This window comes from Cololabis saira, chromosome 9 (assembly GCF_033807715.1).
Source record: "Cololabis saira isolate AMF1-May2022 chromosome 9, fColSai1.1, whole genome shotgun sequence".
NCBI lineage: Eukaryota > Metazoa > Chordata > Actinopteri > Beloniformes > Belonidae > Cololabis > Cololabis saira.
Window position 1 is genome coordinate 19971867 of NC_084595.1, and position 21372 is coordinate 19993238.

General features: G+C 44.9%; 1 protein-coding gene across 10 annotated transcripts in view; it reads left to right on the forward strand.

The window, feature by feature from the left end:
* The first annotated feature begins 3780 nt into the window (after positions 1-3780).
* slc4a4a (solute carrier family 4 member 4a) overlaps positions 3781-21372 on the forward strand; it is a 64524-nt gene continuing 46932 nt past the window's right edge. For 4 of the 10 annotated variants that reach the window (XM_061730715.1, XM_061730719.1, XM_061730718.1 and 1 more), the window contains exons 1-4: positions 3863-3996; positions 4118-4203; positions 10471-10544; positions 16350-16523. In XM_061730715.1, coding sequence (XP_061586699.1) covers positions 4187-4203; positions 10471-10544; positions 16350-16523 — 265 coding nt within the window. In that variant the 5' untranslated portion in view covers positions 3863-3996; positions 4118-4186. Of the gene's footprint in view, positions 3997-4117; positions 4204-7547; positions 7681-10125; positions 10545-16349; positions 16524-21372 lie in introns of those variants that run through there. The other 6 variants (XM_061730712.1, XM_061730714.1, XM_061730717.1 and 3 more) reach the window with 5 other exon arrangements.

Genomic DNA, 21372 nt, shown 5'->3' on the forward strand with positions numbered 1-21372 from the left:
TGCCTCCACCAGCCTCCACCTGCCTCCACCTGCCCCCACCTGTCTCCACCTGCCTCCACCTGCCTCCACCAGCCTCCACCTGTGTCCACCTGCCTCCACCTGCCCCCACCTGTCTCCACCTGCCTCCACCTGCCTCCACCAGCCCCCACCTGTCTCCACCTGCCCCCACCTGTCTCCACCAGCCCCCACCTGTCTCCAACTGCCCCCACCTGTCTCCAACTGCCCCCACCTGTCTCCACCTGTCTCTAATTGCCCCCACCTGTCTCCACCTGCCCCCACCTGTCTCCACCTGTCTCCACCTGTCTCTAATTGCCCCCACCTGTCTCCACCTGCCTCTAATTGCCCGCACCTGCCTCCACCTGCCCCCACCTGTCTCCACCTGCCCCCACCTGTCTCTAATTGCCCGCACCTGTCTCCACCTGCCCCCACCTGTCTCCACCATCCCCCACCTGACCCCACATGTCTCCACCTGTCTCCACCTGCCCCCACCTGTCTCCACCTGCCCCCACCTGTCTCCACCTGTCTCCACCTGCCTCCACCTGTCTCCACCTGCTTCCACCTGTCTCCAACTGCCCCCACCTGTCTCCACCTGCCTCCACCTGTCTCCAACTGCCTCCACATGTCTCCACCTGCCCCCACCTGCCCCCACCTGTCTCCACCTGCCCCCACCTGTGCAGCATCTCGGCGTCCTTCAGCTCCTTGTTTTCATTTTCAAGGTTCATTTATCGCGGCTCTCCTCCGCCCCGATCCAGCAGACAGATGTTTTCATCGCGCCAGAACCGATGAACCCGCTGAACCTGAGAAAAGCTTGATGTCAGGCAGCAGAGCGGCGACGTCACGGACCCGTCACAGGCCCGCCTGCGGGGGGGTTTCTGCTGTTTTACCTTCTTCTTCTTTGCTTTTATTCTTGTCTCCTGTTGTTGATGCTAAATATCTTCAGTATTTGTCACTTTACGTGATGTCATTTTTGCGTAATCGTGTTCTTCGTGCAGCATCTGATTTTTATTCAGTTGTTTTTCACTTTAATTAATCAGACTCAGACGTGCTTTTTTGAAGCTTCTTCTTGTCTCATTCTTGCATTTCTGTCCATTTCTTTTTAATTTGTGGGATTTTGTGTCTGTAATTAACTTCGGGGAGTTTGTGCTCCTTTTTCTATTGTACTCTTTATACTTACCATATTTTTATCATGTTATTTTCATTATATGTTGAATGATGCCATTTTTTTATGTGAACTTCAATTTTCATCTTAAAGCCATCTTATATCTTTGAGGTCACTCTGTCTCTCAAGTTTGTTTTTTTTGGTCTCTTTTTATTGTTATTTTGATCCGGAGGATCTGTTTTCTTCATTTTTCTTCTCTTTTTCATCTCAGACTGAGGCTCCTTGTGGCGCACAGATCTGCGTCTGAGACGAGACGAGCTGCTCCGGCTCATTCCTGGAGTCTTTTCACAAGAGGCAGAACCAGCTTTGTTTGTTTGCTAACATCTCAAACTCCTGAAGAGCGTCTGTCTGCTGGATCGTCACAAAGAAAGGCCAGACAGCGATGCAGCGGTGCATCTGAGTCAAGGGCGAATGTCAGCTGAAGGAAGCTGCAGATTTGGGCCGTGTTTGGGCCAAACATGTTTTTAGTATCTGTGTGGACTCGGGATTCAGCTCTGGCTCGAAGCAGGTTTCTACAAATGTAAGACGGACTTAGGTTGAGCTACATCTCAAGACTACAGCTTCCCATTTCATGGAGGTTTAATTTACCATGACGACTTGAATCGAGTTTAGTTCAGTTTACTTATAGTACAGGGTTGATTTCTGGTGGTTTTATAGAGAAAATAACACTGACTATAATGAACAAACTTCAGTGACATCCAGAATTTAGGAAATATCGATGGCAAATTCACATTTTATGAGACAATAATCTCTTCATTTTAATGCTGCTAATAAAAGATCTCTAGCTGACAACCGGGGTCTGGATCCAGACCTGCGGTTCCTCCACTGACCTGCTCTAATGTGAGGCTGAATATAGTAGAATATCAATAAATATGGAGGAGATGGCAAAGGTAGTTTTATCTCATTTTCGGGTTGAATTGTGGTGTTGGACCAGGGTCCAGATCCAACAGTGAGTCCATCTCCATGGACCTCCGTTGTTAAAATGTCCAACTTTACTGCTGCTAATTTTGTTGTCCTGGTTCAATGACAATAAAGACTATTCTATTCTATTCTATTCTATTCTATTCTATTCTATTCTATTCTATTCTAGCAGACATACAGGAGTCAGGTGGTTCGAAGGTTATTTCAGTCATGATGCTTGAAATGACCATGTTCGGACGGATTAATTTAAAGTCATAATAATTAATTAGCGTCACAGTTTAGCACAAGGCAGAGTTATTAACTTTGATTGACATACAGTGTGTTCCAGCCAGGTTTCCGTTCCACCTATTTCCAACATAGATAAGGAGAGAAAGAGGCTTGTCCCCAGAGTAGGGTTGCCACCTTTCAGAAATAGAACGGAAATCAGGGACGCCCTGATTTCAGCAGCGCAGGAGCCAAAAGAAAAAAGCCCCCAAACTTCTAAACTGAATAAAAATGTGTTTATTTTTATATAAAATTTTTATATAAAAAAAACAAAATGCTTTGATTTCAAGTTTAAAGTGCTTTAATAGCATTGAACTTGCATGACTGTACAGACAGCCAACCCATACTAGCAACTGAAATAGCCTCCTATGCTACTGTATGTCCATATCAGCCCAAATGTATAATATAGCCTTCAGGTGAAGAATATGGTGTAAAAGTTAATTTATTTCAATAATTCAACTAGTATATGTTGTAAAAGTTAATTTATTTCAATAATTCAACTAGAATATGGTGTAAAAGTTAATTTATTTCAATAATTCAACTAGAATATGGTGTAAAAGTTAATTTATTTCAATAATTCAACTAGAATATGGTGTAAAAGTACATTTATTTCAATAATTCAACTAGAATATGGTGTAAAAGTTAATGAAAATACGGTACAAATCGCGTCCCGTATTAGTTCAATACGGGACGCAACCTTTTTTTCTCAAATAAAGGACAATTCCGTATTTTACGGGACGGGTGGCAACCCTACCCCAGAGACCAGCCAGACCAGCCAGGCCTGGCGTGCAAAGTTACTACTTGTGGTTTTTAGAGGGAACAAAAACAATCAAATATTTTTCCAAATTAAATTGAAACTTATATCAAAAAAATGCTCTTTTGTGCTCCCTTCATGAACACGGGTCTAAAAGAGGTTTAAAGACCGTATTACTGCCGTCTTGTTACCAAAGCGTGTCACATACTTTAATGACACAAAATAGTACCTTTTCGGGACGGAAAGGGAAAATGCTTCTACTTTAGGAGCCTCTGAGTATTCCTGCTATATTTCCCCAACAGATGGCGCTGTAGATCCAAATGGCACGACCGTGAACCTGCAGCAAAACACGAGACCGTCTAAAGGCTGATTTATGGTTCCGCGTTACACCAACGCGTCGATTTAACGCGGAACCATAATTTAGGCTTTTACCAGCAAGCGTACTTTTTCCTGGTAATCTCACAAATACACCAACAACACGTCTGGGCAGCAGTATTTTCATGAAACTGTATATAAAACTACTTTCTCCAGCTCAATATAGGTTTATTATCACTTTGAGGGCTGCGCTGCGCACAGACTCGGTGCTTTTATTTACTCGTTTCCGAGTGCGCGCTCCGGGTGTCGGACTATCGCTCCTGGCGCAGCTGGAATAATAAAGCTGGGGGGGTGACGGTGCGGGGGGTGACCGGTCTGGTGTCTGGTCTGAACCCCCCCCATCCTCCTCCCCCCCCCGGAGGAGGAGTGGCGTTGACTGAAGGATGGCCCTCCACGGTGAGACGGCGGCGCGCACCGCGCAGTCTCCGCGCAATGCCACATGCAAACTTCCCAGACCTCTTCAAGTAGGACTGCTCAGTCTCATGCCACAACAACAACAGAGCCGAGGGCCAGAGAGTCGGAGGTAAGTGTCCGATCCGCACCTGACGACCCGCGCGTCTTCAATAGCATTTGCAGCGTTCCCAGGTCTGTCTCTGGTTCAGGTGCGCATGTTCCTTCAAACGCGTCTTGCTTGTCCTCCTCAGGTGAAACATCAGCAGCAGCCCCAGTGATCCCTGCTCCGCACCTGGACGGACATTTATCAGCCTGCCAAGATGAGTGGAAACAAGAAGTAGGTGATCCTGTAGTCTGAACGCTCAGAGCTGCTCCACCTCAGATAATAATAATAATAGTAATAATATAATAAACTTTATTTCTATAGCACCTTTCATACAAGAATTGCAGCTCAAAGTGCTTCACAGTAGCAATATAAACATGTTAAGAACAATGAGAAATAGAGAAATAAACAATAATAGCAAATAAAAATAAAAGATAAGTAGCAATATAAACATGTTAAGAACAATGACAAATAGAGAAATAAACAATAATAGCAAATAAAAATAAAAGATAAAAATGATCATATCGAAACATTTATGTTTAGGTTTAGATAAAACAGTACTAGTGTCTCTGTCTTAATGTTTCAGAGACTTTGAATGGTTATTAAAATGGTAATATAATATAATGGTAATATAATAATATAAGTTTGAACATGTGAAATGGTCTTTTTAAATGCTTTGTAAGATTTCTTGCCTCAGAGGAAAAACATACCTAAGATACAACTAGAGAGACACTAAAAGGCACGCTGAAGAACCACAGTGTTTACGAGTTTGCTGTTGAGCCCACAGATCTGCTGAAGTCCGGTGTGTTTCTGCTTCTGTTTTGGTGTCCAGTGGACACACGTTAGAGCTGAATGCCCCTTCAGTGATACTAAATACTCTCCTTTTACCGGCGTTACACTGGAGTCATAGTTCTGGTTTCCCAGCGAGTTCCTAGAGAACCCTACCCTGGGCTACCTTTGACACTGACAGGTGCCATGTGGACCGGACGTGGGCCAGAGTTCATGACCTGCTCCAGACATTGGTTCCGTCAGGTGTGGCACGAGCCAGAGTGGTCCAAACTTGAGGTGGCAACATTGCAACCCCTGTGTCGAAGTAGAGAGAAAATAGGTGCAGTTCCTGTACTGACCAGCGGGGGTCGGCTCCGAAACATGACGGTCGGCTTGGCCGACTGCAAGGGGTCCGACCGCCGTGAGGGGCAGACCGAACACCCGCTGGTTCCCGTTTCAGCTTTGGCTGCACTTGTTTCACATGTTTAAGTTCTGACACGTGACGTAAGGATGTTGAGACCAATTTCTGTAAAGTTATATCTATTAACGTGGTAGGTTAGCATCACCAGTGTTTCTCAATCCTGGTCCTCGTGGGCCCCTGTCCTGCATGTTTTAGATGTTTCCCTGCACCAACACACCTGATTCTAATTAAAGGTCCTCATTAGCTTGTCACCAAGGTCTGCACAGCTCTGTTGATGACACAGGTACTTGTATCACGGTGTGTTGAAGCAGGATAACATCTAAAACATGCAGGACAGGGGCCCACGATGACCAGGATTGAGAAACACTGAGCTAAGCTAAGTCAAAGTCAAAAGGTTCCTGTCTGCAGTTTCCTTTGGCCCAAAAGAAACTGCAGATGTGCGGCACATTCGGACCACACTCTTCATTGCTGTCTGGGTTTATAAATTCTTGAGTTGAATGTTTTTGGCATGTCATATCTTTTAAATTGATAAGTCATTACCAGACTTGTGCAGACCTTCATCACAAGCTCATGAGTTGGTCCAACCGTCTGACGCACACCAGCCAGTCCAGAACAGCAGCGCTGGGAGACTCTGATTTAGCCTAGATAGTTTGAACCTTTGGGTCCGTATCAGATACCAAGACTTGAATTTCAACTTCACGTTCTTTGAAAATCACCGTCGAGCAAAATCCCAGCGCGACTATCATCTTAACCAGGACTTTTGTGTGGGGAAAGCCTTTGAGCTGCAGAGAAACCAGATACCCTCTTACAGTTCGCCTACGCTGCGGGACGGTCTTGGTGCCACAAACCGAATTGTGGAGCAGGATTCTGGATGGGTTTCCTGCAGATGCCGCATGCAGATGCTGCATTAAGATGCTGCATGCAGATGCCGTGTACTGTAACGCCGCCCGGATCCCCTCGGGCTGTTTGATGTTTCTGCCGTTTGTTCACACGGTTACGACACCGCCGAGGCAACTCTCTCTGAACATGTCAAACGTAGGCTGCATGCAGATTATTGTAGGTGCAGATACGGCAATACGTTATCAGAGATGTGACAGATAGCAGCTTGTACACAGTGATGGGTGCAAAGTAACAGCCTCTCAAGCTTGTACGGCTTGTAAAAAGCGTGTTCGGTGGCTTAACTATTAATCATAAATACGCATTTTTGGTTAAAATATTGATTTAAAGGAAAAATCTAAGCCCAGAATTGTCTCATCTACAAATCTACGTGTAGCTTCCTCGTGGATTCTGCTTGTGGGGTCGTGACCACGGCCACGCCTGTTACCACAGTGTTGTTTATACGGTGTTGAGTATATAACGCTTTTTTCACCTAACAAGATCTGATTGGTTCAAAGAACAGGTCTTGAGTTTTGATTCGTGGTACTGAAGCTGGTGGCGCTGAACATACGATGCAGATTTGAGTGATTGAAGGTTTTGTGCTTCAGGCACAGAGATATCTGGGAAACATCCAGCAGCGTGGTTAAAACACGGAGATGGAGCTTGGTGTCCGGCCCGGGGACATCTTGGCATGTGATTGATCCAATAACTTGGAGGGTCGACTTCATGCCGCAGCATTCGAAAACGTGACCCATCAATCTTAAAAAAACTGGAAACTGAAGTCCATCAAATGTCCAGATGCAACTTTAGTTTTTCTCCCCTATGTAGATTTATACAGGTATATATTTTTAAAAATATAATACGTGGAGCACTCTATATATATATATATATATATAGGCATATATATATATATATATATATATATATATATATATATATATATATATATATATATATATATAGTGATGCAACATTTTGCTCCGGCACCGGAAGGTAAACCTGTACGAATGCTTCATCATCTCATCATCAGTTAAATCCTGCGGGACAGTTAAACCGTAAAAGAGGAATCGGACTAAACAGTTTCTGGAGAAAATGGTGGTTACAGGCGAGTTTACTTATAATCATGTGTGCAAACCCACTGTTTAAGGTTTCAACAGTTTAATGGACCTTTTAGATTCTTTGAGCATATTTTAGTTGGTATATTTTGATCAGCAGGTATTTTATTGACGTGCAGCGTTTTTTGTCTGGTAAGATGGCGACTGAGTTGAACAAGAAGCTGTGAACCAGCATTTGTAAGTGAGGTTTAATGTTGCTTTTGGTATCCAGCTTTAACAGCGGTGACCCTCAGGCTCAGCTTTTACATGTTACGAGCTGACCCAACCCTCGCGTTCATGAATATTTCAGTTTGTTTGTTTTGAAAATGTCGACGCGCCATGTGGGCGTCGCCACGGGCTCGGCAGGTAAAAAAGCGCGCGTACGGAGCGTCGGGGCATAACAGGTGGACACATCGGCAGCGAACGCTAGTATATAGGTTTTTAGATTGAAAAGTACTGCAGATAAATGATTACATTATAAATACGTTTTAGTAGTTTTTTTTTTAATGCAGATTTAATCTTTTTTTCTCGATTAGAACATAATCCCTGAAGGTAAGGCTTATCGATTTGATTTCAGGTCCAACTGACCTCTCTGAAACAGCTTGTTCACTGTTCTTCTGTTTTGTTTTGGGTGGAAAATCAATGGTGGGATTTTAGATAGAGAAGTTAAAGGGGTGCGGGTCCAAAGAGGCTGGAGGAGCAGGGCTCTGTTGAGTTCTGTTGAGTCCGCTCCGGACCCGTGTGGGCTGCTGGCTCCTGCTGAGAGGCGCTGGGCTTGTTATGTCCCAGCTCGTTCCATAGGTGGCAATGGAGGGAGCTGAACCAGCGCACCGGTGGGAAGCTGGACCGGTGACAGATGAGGGGACCGGGACCCGGGCAGCACTCTTCTTCTGAACCTCTCTGGCTCAGATTCAGAGCCTGAATGCGTTTTCAGTGGTCCGTCCGTTTCCCTCAACATTTTGCCTCTCTGTTTTTTTTTTTCTGCGTTAAAAACAAACAGAACAACTTCAAAGTCTGCAGTTTTAGTTTGTGATGAGGAGAAACACATTGTATGAAGATGTACGGGCATTACAATTTAACAGAACTTCAGTGTTTTGAGCTGAAACAGCTCTGACGGCATGGAAATCTTGGAAAATGGAAAATAATCGCTGATTTGGCTCCGTTGGCTTTGTCCTTTTTTAAGAGGACGACCGAGTAAATACAGTTAGATTATAAATGATGAGAGTTCTTCAGTGGGATGGATTTAGGAGGGAGAACTGGGTTTTTACTGTCCATCACCCCCCCCAGTCCCGGGTGGACGATGGTTTATACGTCAACACTTTGAGGCACAAACGCGGCCGCGAGGGTTGACTTGGCAGCTCTGCTCTCAATTTCTTCATTAATTATGTGAAAAAACGCTGTAAAAAAACCCAAAACACATACATTTATAAATTAAACAAATAAAACAGTCCTGACCTCAAAAGAAGAAAGAAACCGTAACTGACATCTACATGAAAACACGATACAAGTAAGAAAATGGATGAATAAAAAGGCCAAGAGTTAAAAGGCCATGAACTCTGCTGCTTTTACGAAATTAACTGTTTAACTTGTACAAACTTGTGACACTGCGGCAGCGCCAGGACGCACGTGTCTGTACAAACAGTCCTTTTTATGCTTTTTAGTTAAGATCGCTCATTTTGTCTCTAGATTTTTTTGCGTCTTAAAGGAGCTTGAGGCAAGAATAAGAAATGAGACTCATTTGCGCTACGACGACCGTCGGGGGTACTGCAGCCAACAGCGAAGCCAGCACGAGAGAATGCGCATGCAGCGTCATTTGACGTCACATCCGCAGGACAGCGCGGAAAATTCGGACCCGGAATTGCAGCACATTTTGCAGCACACAGCCTGTTCAAGGCAACGGAGAGATAGGCTAGAGGGCTCATTCTTTTTGGTTTGGAACGCTTCATCTGACATTATTACTAGAAAACTTAAAACGTATACGCATTTTTTTTCATAAATCCTGCCTCAAGCTCCTTTAAAATAGCAATTTATTTTATCGAGGTCGATCGCCAAACACGTATTCCTTCCTTCGGTCTTTCGAGTCATTAAAGAAAAAGCTGAGTCCAGGACGACGATAAAGCTAAACCGTTGGCAGGTTAAGTCTTTAATATTCCCCTGAAAGACATATGAACAATATACCTCACAGTTTCGCCTGCAAAAAGAGATTCAATTGATCAAATATTTAACAAAATCTATATGAAATCAATGTATTTATTATGTTCTGCAAATCATTATGGCATGTTGTGTACAATAAATTAAAATAAATTAAATCAGGGTGTGTCTCGAGTACTACAAGCTGAGAATAATGATACAAATTACACCCAAAAATCGTGATAATATCGAGACTCGTGAATAAATAAAATATGAAATAAAAAACAGCTTTGAAGCTGTTGGAGTCAGAAATGAAGCTCGTGTAGTTTCTGAGAATGTAAAACACAGAAAGGGTTTTATTTCTGACGCTCGCTTGCTGAGACACCGCCGTCACACATTGCTCCGGCCGGCATCGTTGCCCGGAGTGAAATGTCTTGATCGTCTTTGCGCCGGCGTTTGTTGGGAAACACTCCGGCCTGCTTGGTTTGAGGATGAGTCTGTGTGTGGAGACGCCGGCCGGTTACTGCCCTTTGTGTGTGTGTGTGTGTGTGTGTGTGTGGTCACCTAAGTAAAGCCAGCGTAATCCTGTAAGGGCGGATGAGTAGGCAGACATGTGATGGCCCACTTGTTTCTTAGGTGGAGGGTGGTGGGAAGGAGGGGCTGGCCGGCATTACGGGCCAGATGGAGAGGCTTTGTGGTGTGTGTGTGGGCGTGTGATTGATCAGGCACAACATTAGCACAATCACAGCTTTTCTGATGGTTTTCTCGTCTCCAAACCGTGAACTCGGGGACCGTGTCCAGAATTCGGTGCTTTCAGATGTCAGTCTGACTCATCTCCTTGTTTTTGTGGAGCAGCACCAGTTGTATCAGTCAATTAGCAGACTTCCTGTCCTCCTGCTCACCTCACTCCACCAGATTAGAGCCATTACACCACACCTATCCGCTGTGCGCTGAGCCCTCCTCAAGGACGACGCACGTTTGCGCGCTCGCGGCCGTCTACCGGCACAATATCCGATTTTAGGGGGCAGCCTCTGGTCTGTGAGGTGGCTCTCTGTCCGCGGGTGTTTGATGGGCGGATATGAGCGCCACCAGCAGCACCCCGCTGAGCCCCAGCCCCAACCTACTGCAGGTGAACGAGCCAAAGCGCTATGGCTCCACGCTGTCGCTGGAGGAGAAGTGTGAAAAGTCTTTCTTCCTCTTCTACTACTACAGGATGGAGGACGAGGCCGTGCTGGACCGAGGGGCGTCCTTGGTCAAGAAGATCTGCGACGAGGAGGAGGTGGAGGGTAAGTTCACCTCTCGTTCTCTGCTTGTGACACAAGTACTGTCTACCTGAACTTCGCTTTGACACAAATGGAGGTGGTTTTAGTTTTAACTGTTGATTCAAATATTAAAAAAAGAAGTTGAATCTCCATTTGAGCCTTTTTTTGATTTAAATATATTTATAATTTTGTAAGTAATTAAAATCAAAGGCAAAAACAGATAGTTTTGGGCATTTTTTTGGCTCTTTTCCTCCATGTTTGTCCTGCTGTTCACCTATTTACTGAGCTGGCATGATAAAGATGTAGAGCACAGACCATGTGACCCTGTGTTTACCTCGCTAATCCTCTGAGAAACCTGCAGGACAACAAAGAGTGGAAAACCTGGTAGGAAGCTATTTAGGGATTAGTTAAGAGTAAAACTGATAAATGTGTCATCCAACTTTATCCTCCCCGCCCACGTCAACCAGGAGTGATGTCATCAGGGATCTTTTCATCATATCAGTTTATGTTGATATTCATGTCAGTTTACGCGTTCAGTGCCTTTAAACCAGTTGGGTTCATTGACGGTCTAGGATTGTTTTTTTATTGTTGTTTTTCTTTTAAACTAAGCCTCACCTTTCCACTTCCTGTCGCCCAGGAATGGGGTTAAGTTTACTCGGCGATGACATCAGCGAGCACGTCGGCTTGCAGGGTTGTTAGTCCCAGTCCAGCGGGTTATCTGCTCTGACACCGAGCCCGTTCTAAAGTCCGGCAACGCTGGGGTTTATTTTGGTCTGTCGGAGTAGGACCTGAAATTTGTTACGGGATGATCTTCTTGTTATTGGTCCGAGGTCTTGTTCCTTTTGAATGAGATAGAAATAAACAAGGACCTAAGCCATAATGCTGATTCTCCATGACGACCCAAGCGAACTGAAGCCGTAAGAATCTAATGCTTCAGTAATCCTGAAAGGAAAACATAATTACTGCAATGTAAATTACTGAGGTATTAGAAGCTCATTGGACAGAGAGAGACGTGGCTGAAATCTCCAGAGATCTCCATCAATGCACTGAAGTGTTGCGTCCGTTGCAACACTTCAAAACAAAGCCAAACTATTGATACAGACCACATGGACGGACACCTGCAGCCAACAGTCACATCTGGGGTGCAGGGATTTTCCTTCACAGAATGCGTTGTTAGAATATACTGCACTCACTTTTGCCCGTCAATCTGAAGTCTTTTGTCTGCCCGTATGGTCTGAAGTCCATGTACAGAGGGCCTGGAGTCCATCTACGGCTGCGTCATCACAGCTGCTGTGAGTTGTGGCCATTATGGTCTATGTCAGAAGCACTGTGGTGTAGAAGTGTCGCTTCGGTCTGCTAAAACCACGTGCTGCGTAACTGGACGGTGGGGCTTGCATGCTCTGTGGGAATCTCAGGTTAACCCTCTCCTGTAGCCATGTCTCAAGAAACCCTCCCACCGTCTCCCCAACAGCGCTACGGTTCAGCCTCCTGGTTGCAGAGGTGCTCCTTCACAGTGACACGCCCACAATTCAGGCATCTGCTGCCACTAAACCCCACCCATTGATAAAGTTCCTGCTGCACCAAATCTTTTCATGAAACCAACAGTTTTTTACATAAAATAGTCCAAAGTTTAAGCCACATGCGAATCAAAACAGAAACATTTGTTTAAATCCAGACGCTGAACAATCAACATCTGTCTTTTCTAATCTAACAATACCTTTTTTCAAAGTGTGGAGGCATTAGCATGCTGTCAGCGCTGCGTGGCGCGCTGCCATCCTCCTCGTTGGTCATGGCAGCGTTGTTACTGGGGGAACTGGGGGTCAGTGCTGCCTCTCCTCAGAAATCCAGCGAGCTAAACAAACCTCCCAGAAAAAAAGACGAGGATTTCGTTTCATTCAAAGTGCTCACAGGCAGCTCCAAAAGAAGTTCTTCTTCCAGGCCTGTAAAAAGAAGAGGAAGTCGTTTGACAAAGCTGCCCCGGCAGTGTGCGAATCCCCCTCTGCAGCCTCCTGACTTCACCATTTTTTATTCCTTCTCCTTCATTGCACTCCTCACCTTCTTTCCTCTTCTCCAGCCAACACAAATAACAGCGCTGTCTTTATTACCTCTTTATTCTGTTTTTTTTTGTCATTTCCTTGATTCTTTTCCCCTGTGACTGTCTGGCCATCTGCTTTTGAGTTTCTCGTCAACCCCACTTGCTTTGTAGAAAACTTCATATGTATTCTTTAACAGCCGGTTCGTAATCTTTACTGTTGGGTAGCTTTGTTTCTGGGATGTCGTGATCGCTCTGCATCTTTGAACATCAGCAGTAGTAATGGACCAAAAGTTCTCCCAAGCAAGCACAGTGGTTTTAAGATGCCACAAAGGCAGAAGATGATAAAGATAAGAATAATTCATATATTATGCACACTTTAATAACTTTACAGGTGGAATCGGCCACAGAACCGTTAACAGAGCCGTTAAACCTAATGCTACAAGTAAAACGTATGTTAAAATGTTTGAAGGGCTGGTTTTTAGTTTCACTGTTTCTTCGTACAGCGTCGATTCAAGTCCATTTTCAAAGTTCATATGCCAAGAAGCGCAGCAGCACTGAATCTTCACCTCAGTTCTTCCTCCGCCCTGAACAAGTACGAGGCGATGGTGGAGAGAAACAACTCCCCATTAACGGGAAGAAGCCTTCTGCAGAGCCAGATTCATAAAGCACAACCGTCTGCATCGAGCAGTTTAAGGAGAGCAGCGAGAGACCAAAACAGAGATAGGACGGTCTAGTGGCTACGAGACACTAAAGAGAAACCAAATATTAATTAAAATAATTAGATGAAGCAGTTTCTGGAGAAATGGTGGTGGGATTTCTGCTACCGCACGACCCCACTTAAATAAAAAAAAAGTGTGTAACTGAGCCATTTAAAAGAGAAACTGTTGATCAGCTGTGAATTCTGGGTAGTTTAGATGCACTAAAACCAGGCTTTCCCACGTGCAGCGGAGCGACTTGTGAACAAGTTAAGAAAGGCTTCTAGCAAAAAACCTGCAAGTCGGTTGCCTTGGCGATAGAAGACGCAGATTTTTCTCTATCTTGATGAAAAATTGAGGCCATGATGAAAACTATGGACTCTAAAACAAAGGCTAAAAAGAAACATTTTCAGATTTCCCCGTGCATTTTTGTTTTAAATTCCAACTGAAATCTGCCCGGTGCATCATGGGAGGCCCTTCAGAAACCTAGACCTTTAGCAGCAAAGCTTAAGACACGGTCCAGGGTCACCAGAGCACATGTCTGCAGCCGGTAGCGATGGTGTGGAGCTGCGAGTTCTGCGGTCGTGCTCCATCGCCCGTGTTTAAGTGACAACATGAAAACCGGATCAGAGTTCATCTTTGTTGAACTGGGAAGCAGATCTGGTGTGGGTGATGCTGGTTCTGTCTCCAGTCGTCTGCCAGCTTTCTTTCCCCGTCTCTGTGTTTGTTTCACGCTCTCTTTTTCTTTCTTTATCACCAGTTGCATCGGTTAGTTTGGACATTTTGTTTTGGGTCGCCGTCGTTTCTGATGTGCGGGGTTCGCTTAGTACGGTGAGCCGCTGGTGTCAACGAATTTAGATGAACTCTTAAAAAAAACCAAACAACCAAAACAAGGCATTGGCAGTACGCGTGAAGAATGAGAGCCATTGTGCTTGATGACAGATCATTGTTTGTACTGAGGGCGTTCGGCCACTTCCTGGTCGGGTCATGTGCTTGGCTTGGCTTCGCTCGACCTGCTCCAAAAGGAGACGTTTGACGCTCACAGAGCCCTTTGTTCCAGACACACTTTTTATGTCCTCTCTAACACTTATTGATTAGTTTTTCGAGGGCTCCCACAGACCGCACAGAAACCTGAGAAGAACCTAAAACCGCTTGAGTCCAGTCTCAGCAGGGAACAGAACGTACTGGAGACGTTTGTCCACACATCAGTTATCGTGCAGATGCAGAAGTCTCAGGAACCCCTTAGTGTTGTTGTTTTAATCAATGTTTAAGATGTAAACAGTTTATCATCAGCCCGGCTGTTTTAAACCTAAGTTCTTAAACGATATCCAGCACCGTCTGATTGATCGGACATAGGTTGTACCTTGGATATCTTCCCTGACGCACCCCACCACCATTATCTCAAGGAAGCTAACGCCAATTATTGAAAAAAACAACTTAATTGTTCCCCTTTTCACTTGAATAAAACAAGACGAGTGGGGGTGCATACGACTCCTGGACAGTACTCTAGGAGTGTCACAGTCCACCGGGGGGGTTGGTAAGACTGCAGTCCTCTCGTCTCAGTGACCCAAGAATAACACAAAATAAGACAAAGTGTAATATTAAACTCCTAACTGTGACCGTTTGTGAGTTACAGTAAACTTTAACTACACAAAGCAACTTTGCCAAGTCTGAACTTCTCTCAGTGTGGAGATTAATCCACTGTTAGCAACACTGATTTAATCTTGCTGAGTGGTGACCTCAGCCCTAACCCCGTCTCCCGTCCCCTCCTCTTCTGTCCTTACTCCATTTACATGACGACATTTACATGAACGGTCGTCATCACCATGTCATCAAGTCTGTTAAGGACACAGCTGCTTGTACCAGGGTGTGTTAAAGCAGGGAAACATCTAAAACTTGCAGGACAGTGGACCCCGAGGACCCGGGTTAGGAAACCCTGGCGTGAAAAGCACAACTACAAACAATCAAATGTTCCTTAAACATCTCAAACTGTGCACTTCGGATCCCTGTTCACGTTGCTCAGGCCCCATAATGGAGTTGTTTTGCTCAGGTCGCAACTAAAGACTATTAGATCCTCTATTTTCTGTGTGCTGTGGTGAGCCCCGAGTTCGGCCTCCAACTGCTCCCCACTCACTCTGCCGTCATTGGCTACCTGTCTGAACCAATCGGATGCATTACTGCCAGTTGTGTGCCATGGAAACAGAGGCACGATGGAGGCTGATCCTTAATTTGGATCAATGCACTGATTGATCTGCAGTTGGAGTTAAGAGGACCAATCTGTTGATGCATTTCATTCGTGCGTAAGAAGCAAGTTGTTTTGGAAAAAAGAAAAAACTCATTCAAAAATGTTGCATATTGCTTATTTAGTCGTGCAGCTCTTAAAATGACGGTGAGGCCGCTTGAAAACTGGTTAAATGGCAGTTTGAGATCCCTCTGGCATTAGAGTTGTTGGACCAGCACCATCACCCCCCCAAACAAGTGCTGATCGTGTAAATCGCCATGCAGCAAGGTGTCGATCATGGAAGCATCTAAAGCATCTAAAATGACGTAGATGGAGACAATGCTGTCAATACCCTTGAACGCAGGTCTGGAGACATTACAGGGTGTGAAAGGGACCGTCTTGCTTCCTCGGTCCGGGTGAAGGAGTTCACGGACCAAGTGCAATCATCTGGGACGTGCACGATTGAGAGTCTGAAACCAGACACGTCCTCCACTACATCTCTGTTGATGTAAATGGGGGTTTGTATGTTTCTCCTAGTTCACCTGAAGTCCGCGGTGAAGATTGCTGACGGTGCAACACTTGACCAGTTCACCCGCATGTAAAGGTGCATTTCTTGCGGGTAGGAGGGGTGCAGTCATGCGAACAGTCGTGGCATCTTTAATGGTCTGCGATGCCGGTGCTGTCCAGCTCTTTGTTGTGCTCTTTCATGCCTGTTGTTCCCTTCTTGTTCATGCTCAAATGTTTGCACTTAGAGAAAAAGAATTCGATTGTCACCATCAGGGGTCGGCTGTGCAGCTCGTCCCTGCGTCATAGCTTCAGTTTGAATTTGTCGGAACGTTTCATGTCGGAGTTCATCCTCCTTTTTGCCCTTTTTGCAGGTCACCACACAGTTTACATCGGCGTCCGAGTGCCCAAGAGCTACCGACCTCGGAGGCGCCACCGGCGGAGAGGCGGCCACAAGGACAGAAAGGAGAAGTTGACGGAGAACGTGTCTGACAGGTCGGACGCGGAAAACAACGATGAGGCCAGCAACAGCATCCTGAAACCGCTCAGTAAGTTCTGATGGGCTCCACGTCAAGGCGGATTAGGTTTGGTGTCCGTCTTCCCTGGAGGCTGCTTTCTTTTCCAGAGAAAAAGCCCCCGTGACTCCCAGTGACCCCCAACAAAGTTGCTGATTCCACTTAGTGGCCAGATATAGCCGTGCACGTCCTGCTGAGTGACGAGCGTGTTCTTTTTTTAACATAGGAGGTTGAATTTTCCTCAGCGCTCACGGCTGCTGATACGAGTCTCCCGAACGCAGAGTCCGAGTCTGTCCGGCTCTTGTTTCGGTCTTGAATGCAGATGTTTGCAACTAGTTATCTGGACCCTCAGGCTCTGAGATCCACGGATGCTCGGACAGGACAGCGGGACTGAAAGTCAGAGTGCTCTGATTTGGGTCTGGGTTGAAGTTGCAAGGTAAATAAAAGAGGACTAAAGACTTTTTTTAAGTCTTTAGTCCTCTTTTATTTTTTTAAAACTACAAAATGTGCGATACTAGATAAACAATGTAGATAAAAAATGTGCGTGACAATATTCCTTTGGGAAAAAGGCTTAAAATGCTCTCGTTGTCTGTTGATCCCACTAATGAGGCAGAACATTAATTAATTTTACACATGACGTGACAAGAGGACCAGAACCTGGCAGAACTGGTGTCTCCCTGTGGACGTATCACTTGATGAGGAGGATTTCCTTTCTGGACAGAAGTCCGGTGGGAGAGTAGATTACAGCTGAGCCATCTGGTTGATGCTACTGACCACCGAGAGGCACAATACGCAAAAACTGTTGGTTTAAAAATGTGGGAGCGTCTAATCCTAGGTTGCAGGTAGAGGCGGCGGTCTTCAAGATGCTTCCAGGTGACTCCGATGTCCCAGTGGACGCTGATCAGACGTCGCTGCTTTATGAACCACGTTTCTCAGAAGATGGACACCTAACCTTTTTGGAGAGCTGAGTCGCTACGAGGCCGAATAACAACATGCAAGATGAATATTCAGTTATCTTAATACAATCAGAGCGTAACGAGTTAGTTAAATCCTGAACCTGGAAGGAAAACACAAAGCCAGACTGGCTTCAGACCCATCAGTAGTAGTAGCCACCAATATTATTTTTCCCCTTATTTTAAATGGTTCAAAAAGGATTTGTAGCATCATAAACGGTTTTAGTCTTTTACGCCTTGTTGCATTACAGCTGATGAAATGATCAGTAAAAGTGCTTGAGAGAACTGAAGAGGTTTAAGCACAAAACAGGTCATGAAAACGGGAGTTTTATAGCTCAATAAATGATAAATTATTAACTGAAACAGCAAATGTTCCTGAACTCACAAGCAGCAGACCTTTAAGAAAAGCTGAAGTGGTTTTAACTGTCAAGAAATAAAAGCAGAGAAACTTCAGTCACATCGGGACCTTTTCTGACGCCCGCTTCACATTTGCATTTAAGAACACTAGCGTGTTAAAACACGGCTGACCTCTGACATGAAACTGCGAGCGGCGCGGCGCGGTCTGCACGAGCCGTGCCCGACAGATTATATACAATGTGCAGAAGTGTGTTTACACACAACAAATCAGAAGAACAAGTGAATGTACATCAGCCGTGTCTATTTGTGGTGTTCTTTCACGCGGCCCACCCGGGCTTTTACTTTCCAAAACAGCAGCTATGTTCAAATGGGTTTTTTTCCACAGAACGCCGCCCGAGTGTCGACTGCTAACAAAACGTCACGCTTCATATTTCCGTGCCGCCATGGTCGCATTTTCCACAAGTAGAGTTGCCAATGCCACCGTAAACAAACCAAGGCGCTGGCGTCGCTGTGGTTTTGTTTTCTGAGGGATTGAAGCAGGTTTTCGTCCCCTTTGACACACCTGTGTGACGGAGTTTCAGAGGCTAAAGAGAGCGAGGAATTTCTCTCGCCTTTCGAACGTAAACATTGATAATCAGCAAAGTAAAAAAAAAATCGATGGCTACTGATTATGATTGTTCTCCATCGCCTTTCATGAAAGACAGGGCTTGAAGCAAACGGGCTAGCCCTGACACTTGTGGTACTGATGGTTTCAGCTGCGTCCCAAAGCTTTATGAACTCAACCAAACTTGGGTTTTGGCCACAGACTGCATAACAAAAAATGGACCAACCGTGTTGTCACTCAGTAGTTTCTTTGAAAATCTTATACTCATTTGGTTGATATTTTTATTTTTTAAATGTCAAGACATAAAGGAGCTTAAAGTGGGTGGAGTCAGCATTTTAACTGAGCTCACCCCCCCATTATTTTGAAACCAGTGCTGCAGTTTTGCCTCGCCCGTGCAGCAAATGCAGAATTGTATAAATTGGTTTGAATATAAAGGTGCAGAGGCTGGATTATTCTCTTATTTGAGTCTGTGATGTCACAGTACCCAGCAGTCCGTGCTGCTCGCTGAAGGTCACATTCTCAGACCCAGTTAGCCGTAAACGGAGTGATGCGAACCCACGAGCTTAAAAATGATTCGAGATTCTTTCTTTTCTTTTTTTTCCACGTGTTTGAACGCACAGTTTTTATTGACGGTATCTTTTGTCCGAACAGCTCTTCCTTTAAATGTCGACACGGTGGGAACTTAAACGAGCAGCCATCTGTCAGGCATGCAGAAACTGACAGGCATGCGGTATAGCTAATGTCCCGTTGCTGTCCCCCCCGCCGCTCCACGTTTCTCTCTCTGGAAAACGTGTCTGCCCCCGGGGGAAGTTCCTCGTCTGTCTGGGATGAAATCCTCTTGTTTGGTCAGATGGACGCTGCAGGGACAACGGGTGCCTCCTGGTAACGAGCCTGTCCACTCTACAGCTATTTGATCCCCTCCTCATTTTGATGAGAATCCTCTTTTTCAATCATTTTCCCCATCTTTTCCTTACGGGATCAAATGTTCACTCAAAGTGGATTACAGAGATTATTTAGGATCTTTGCTCAGACACAAATGAGTTCTGTTTCTCAAAGTCAGGAAATGTAATATATATACTTCTCTTTTTGTACTGATAGAAATTTTAGTCTGGTTAATGCAGAAATGTGGCTGTTTTTTTCTCTGTTTCCTGAAAAGATTAGATTTTGGAGCAACGCAACTTTCATTTAACAAGAAATTGTGAAACCCTTCAGCATGTGAAGAAAGCAGACGTATTACGTTTGAAGGCACTTTGTTGAACTTAGACGGGGTCAAAGGGGCGTTATAGTTAGTGTCTGTCTGTCATTGTAAATTATTCAGTCCCGCTACGAGTAATGTGTAACGTGGCCTGTTACTCGTTGGCTAGAAATCAGAATCAACTTTATTCGCCAGGTTTGTGCAAACAAATTGATTTGATTCAATAAAAGAACTAAAATATAAATAAATAAATGAAGATAAAATGCCACGAAAAAAATCAAAAACTTATGTACACTTTATTCAGTGTTTACAAGACAGAACCAATATTTCTAGCCATGCAGACATTGCTGAAGTATCAGACCCTCTGTGACTGCTGACAGTTCGGCAGAGCGGCGGTCCGGGGGAAGGAACGGTCTCCGGGACGAGGGTTTTGGTCCTGACCCCGGACCTGTACAGGTCCTGGATGGAGGGAAGGTCGGCCCTGATTATTTTTTTCTGCAGACTTTACTGTCTGTTGCAGTCTGCACCGGTCCTGTTTGGTGGCCGATCCAAACCAGACGGTGATGGAAGTGCACAGGAATGATGGCAGAGTAGAACTTCCTGAGCTGTCTCAGGAAGTACAACCTCTTTTTGCAGACAGTATTGATGTCGCTGGCCCACTGAGTCCACTTGTCCACTCACTGGTAAGAGCAGTGGGCCGAGGACACATCCTTGGGGGGCGCCAGTGCTGATGGTCTGGAGCTGGAAGCAACCCTCTCCAACAAGTGCCTTTAAATATCAGTTAAACAAAGCATGGTGTCCCTCAGGTCTCCATGTTGGGACCTCTGCTTCTCTTACTTTGTGGCAGCTATCAGAATTGACCTATTGGTAAGACCCGCCCCTCAAACACAGTTGAGTCAAAGGCTGTTGAGTGTCAGTTCCACAGGGAGCTTGAAGCTGCCTACGTTACAACAAGGATGTCAACATTCTTTTTTAAGGTAAATCGGTGCAACAAAAGCGTTTAGACTCTGCTAATGTTACATAAACTTATTTAATCACAGTAGTTATGGAGCAACACAGCCTTTGCTCAGATAAGTTAGCTAGCTACGATTAGCCAATGATAATCGCTACTAGCTTTATGGATCTACTAAGCACCTAGTATTAAATCTAGTGTTCGGAGGGTAAAAGTAGATCTGACGTTCTGCAGCAAAGTAGATCTGTAATTTACAAATTAAAGTAATTAAGAGTAAATACATTTAATTTCACCTTGTGACGCATGAACAGTGCTGATCCTGGATGTTGTCATCTTTGACAAGGCTGGCAAAGACGAGCTTCCTGTAAACCCTCACCTCCACTTTAAACTCATTACCAACCTGATCTAATTGTAGATTGTTTACTTTTCCCTCCGTGACACATTTTAGTCCCATTTGAATGCTCCTCAACGAGATCTGGTCCTTTTTGTCTCCACAATTTGTCTCGGGACAAGTCTCGGGACGAGGCTTTCACACAGACGGCCACCATTGTTAAACTGCAAACAACGCTGATAGCTGGTCTGAGTTAGCAACAGTAACTAAGGGAGGCGGGACTTACCAACAGGGCAAGTTTGATGTGTTTTTCTGTCTCTCTTGTTTTGTGTTAATTAAGCAAAAAAAGGAATTTAATCAGGGCGTCAGACCTTAAAATACTGAATGTATATGGGCAGATTTTTGTCTCAAAAATTCTGGATATAAAAGTCAAACCGACTGTATATTTGAGGTTTTAGTAATGTATTAGAGTTTCCTGGTAAACAATGAA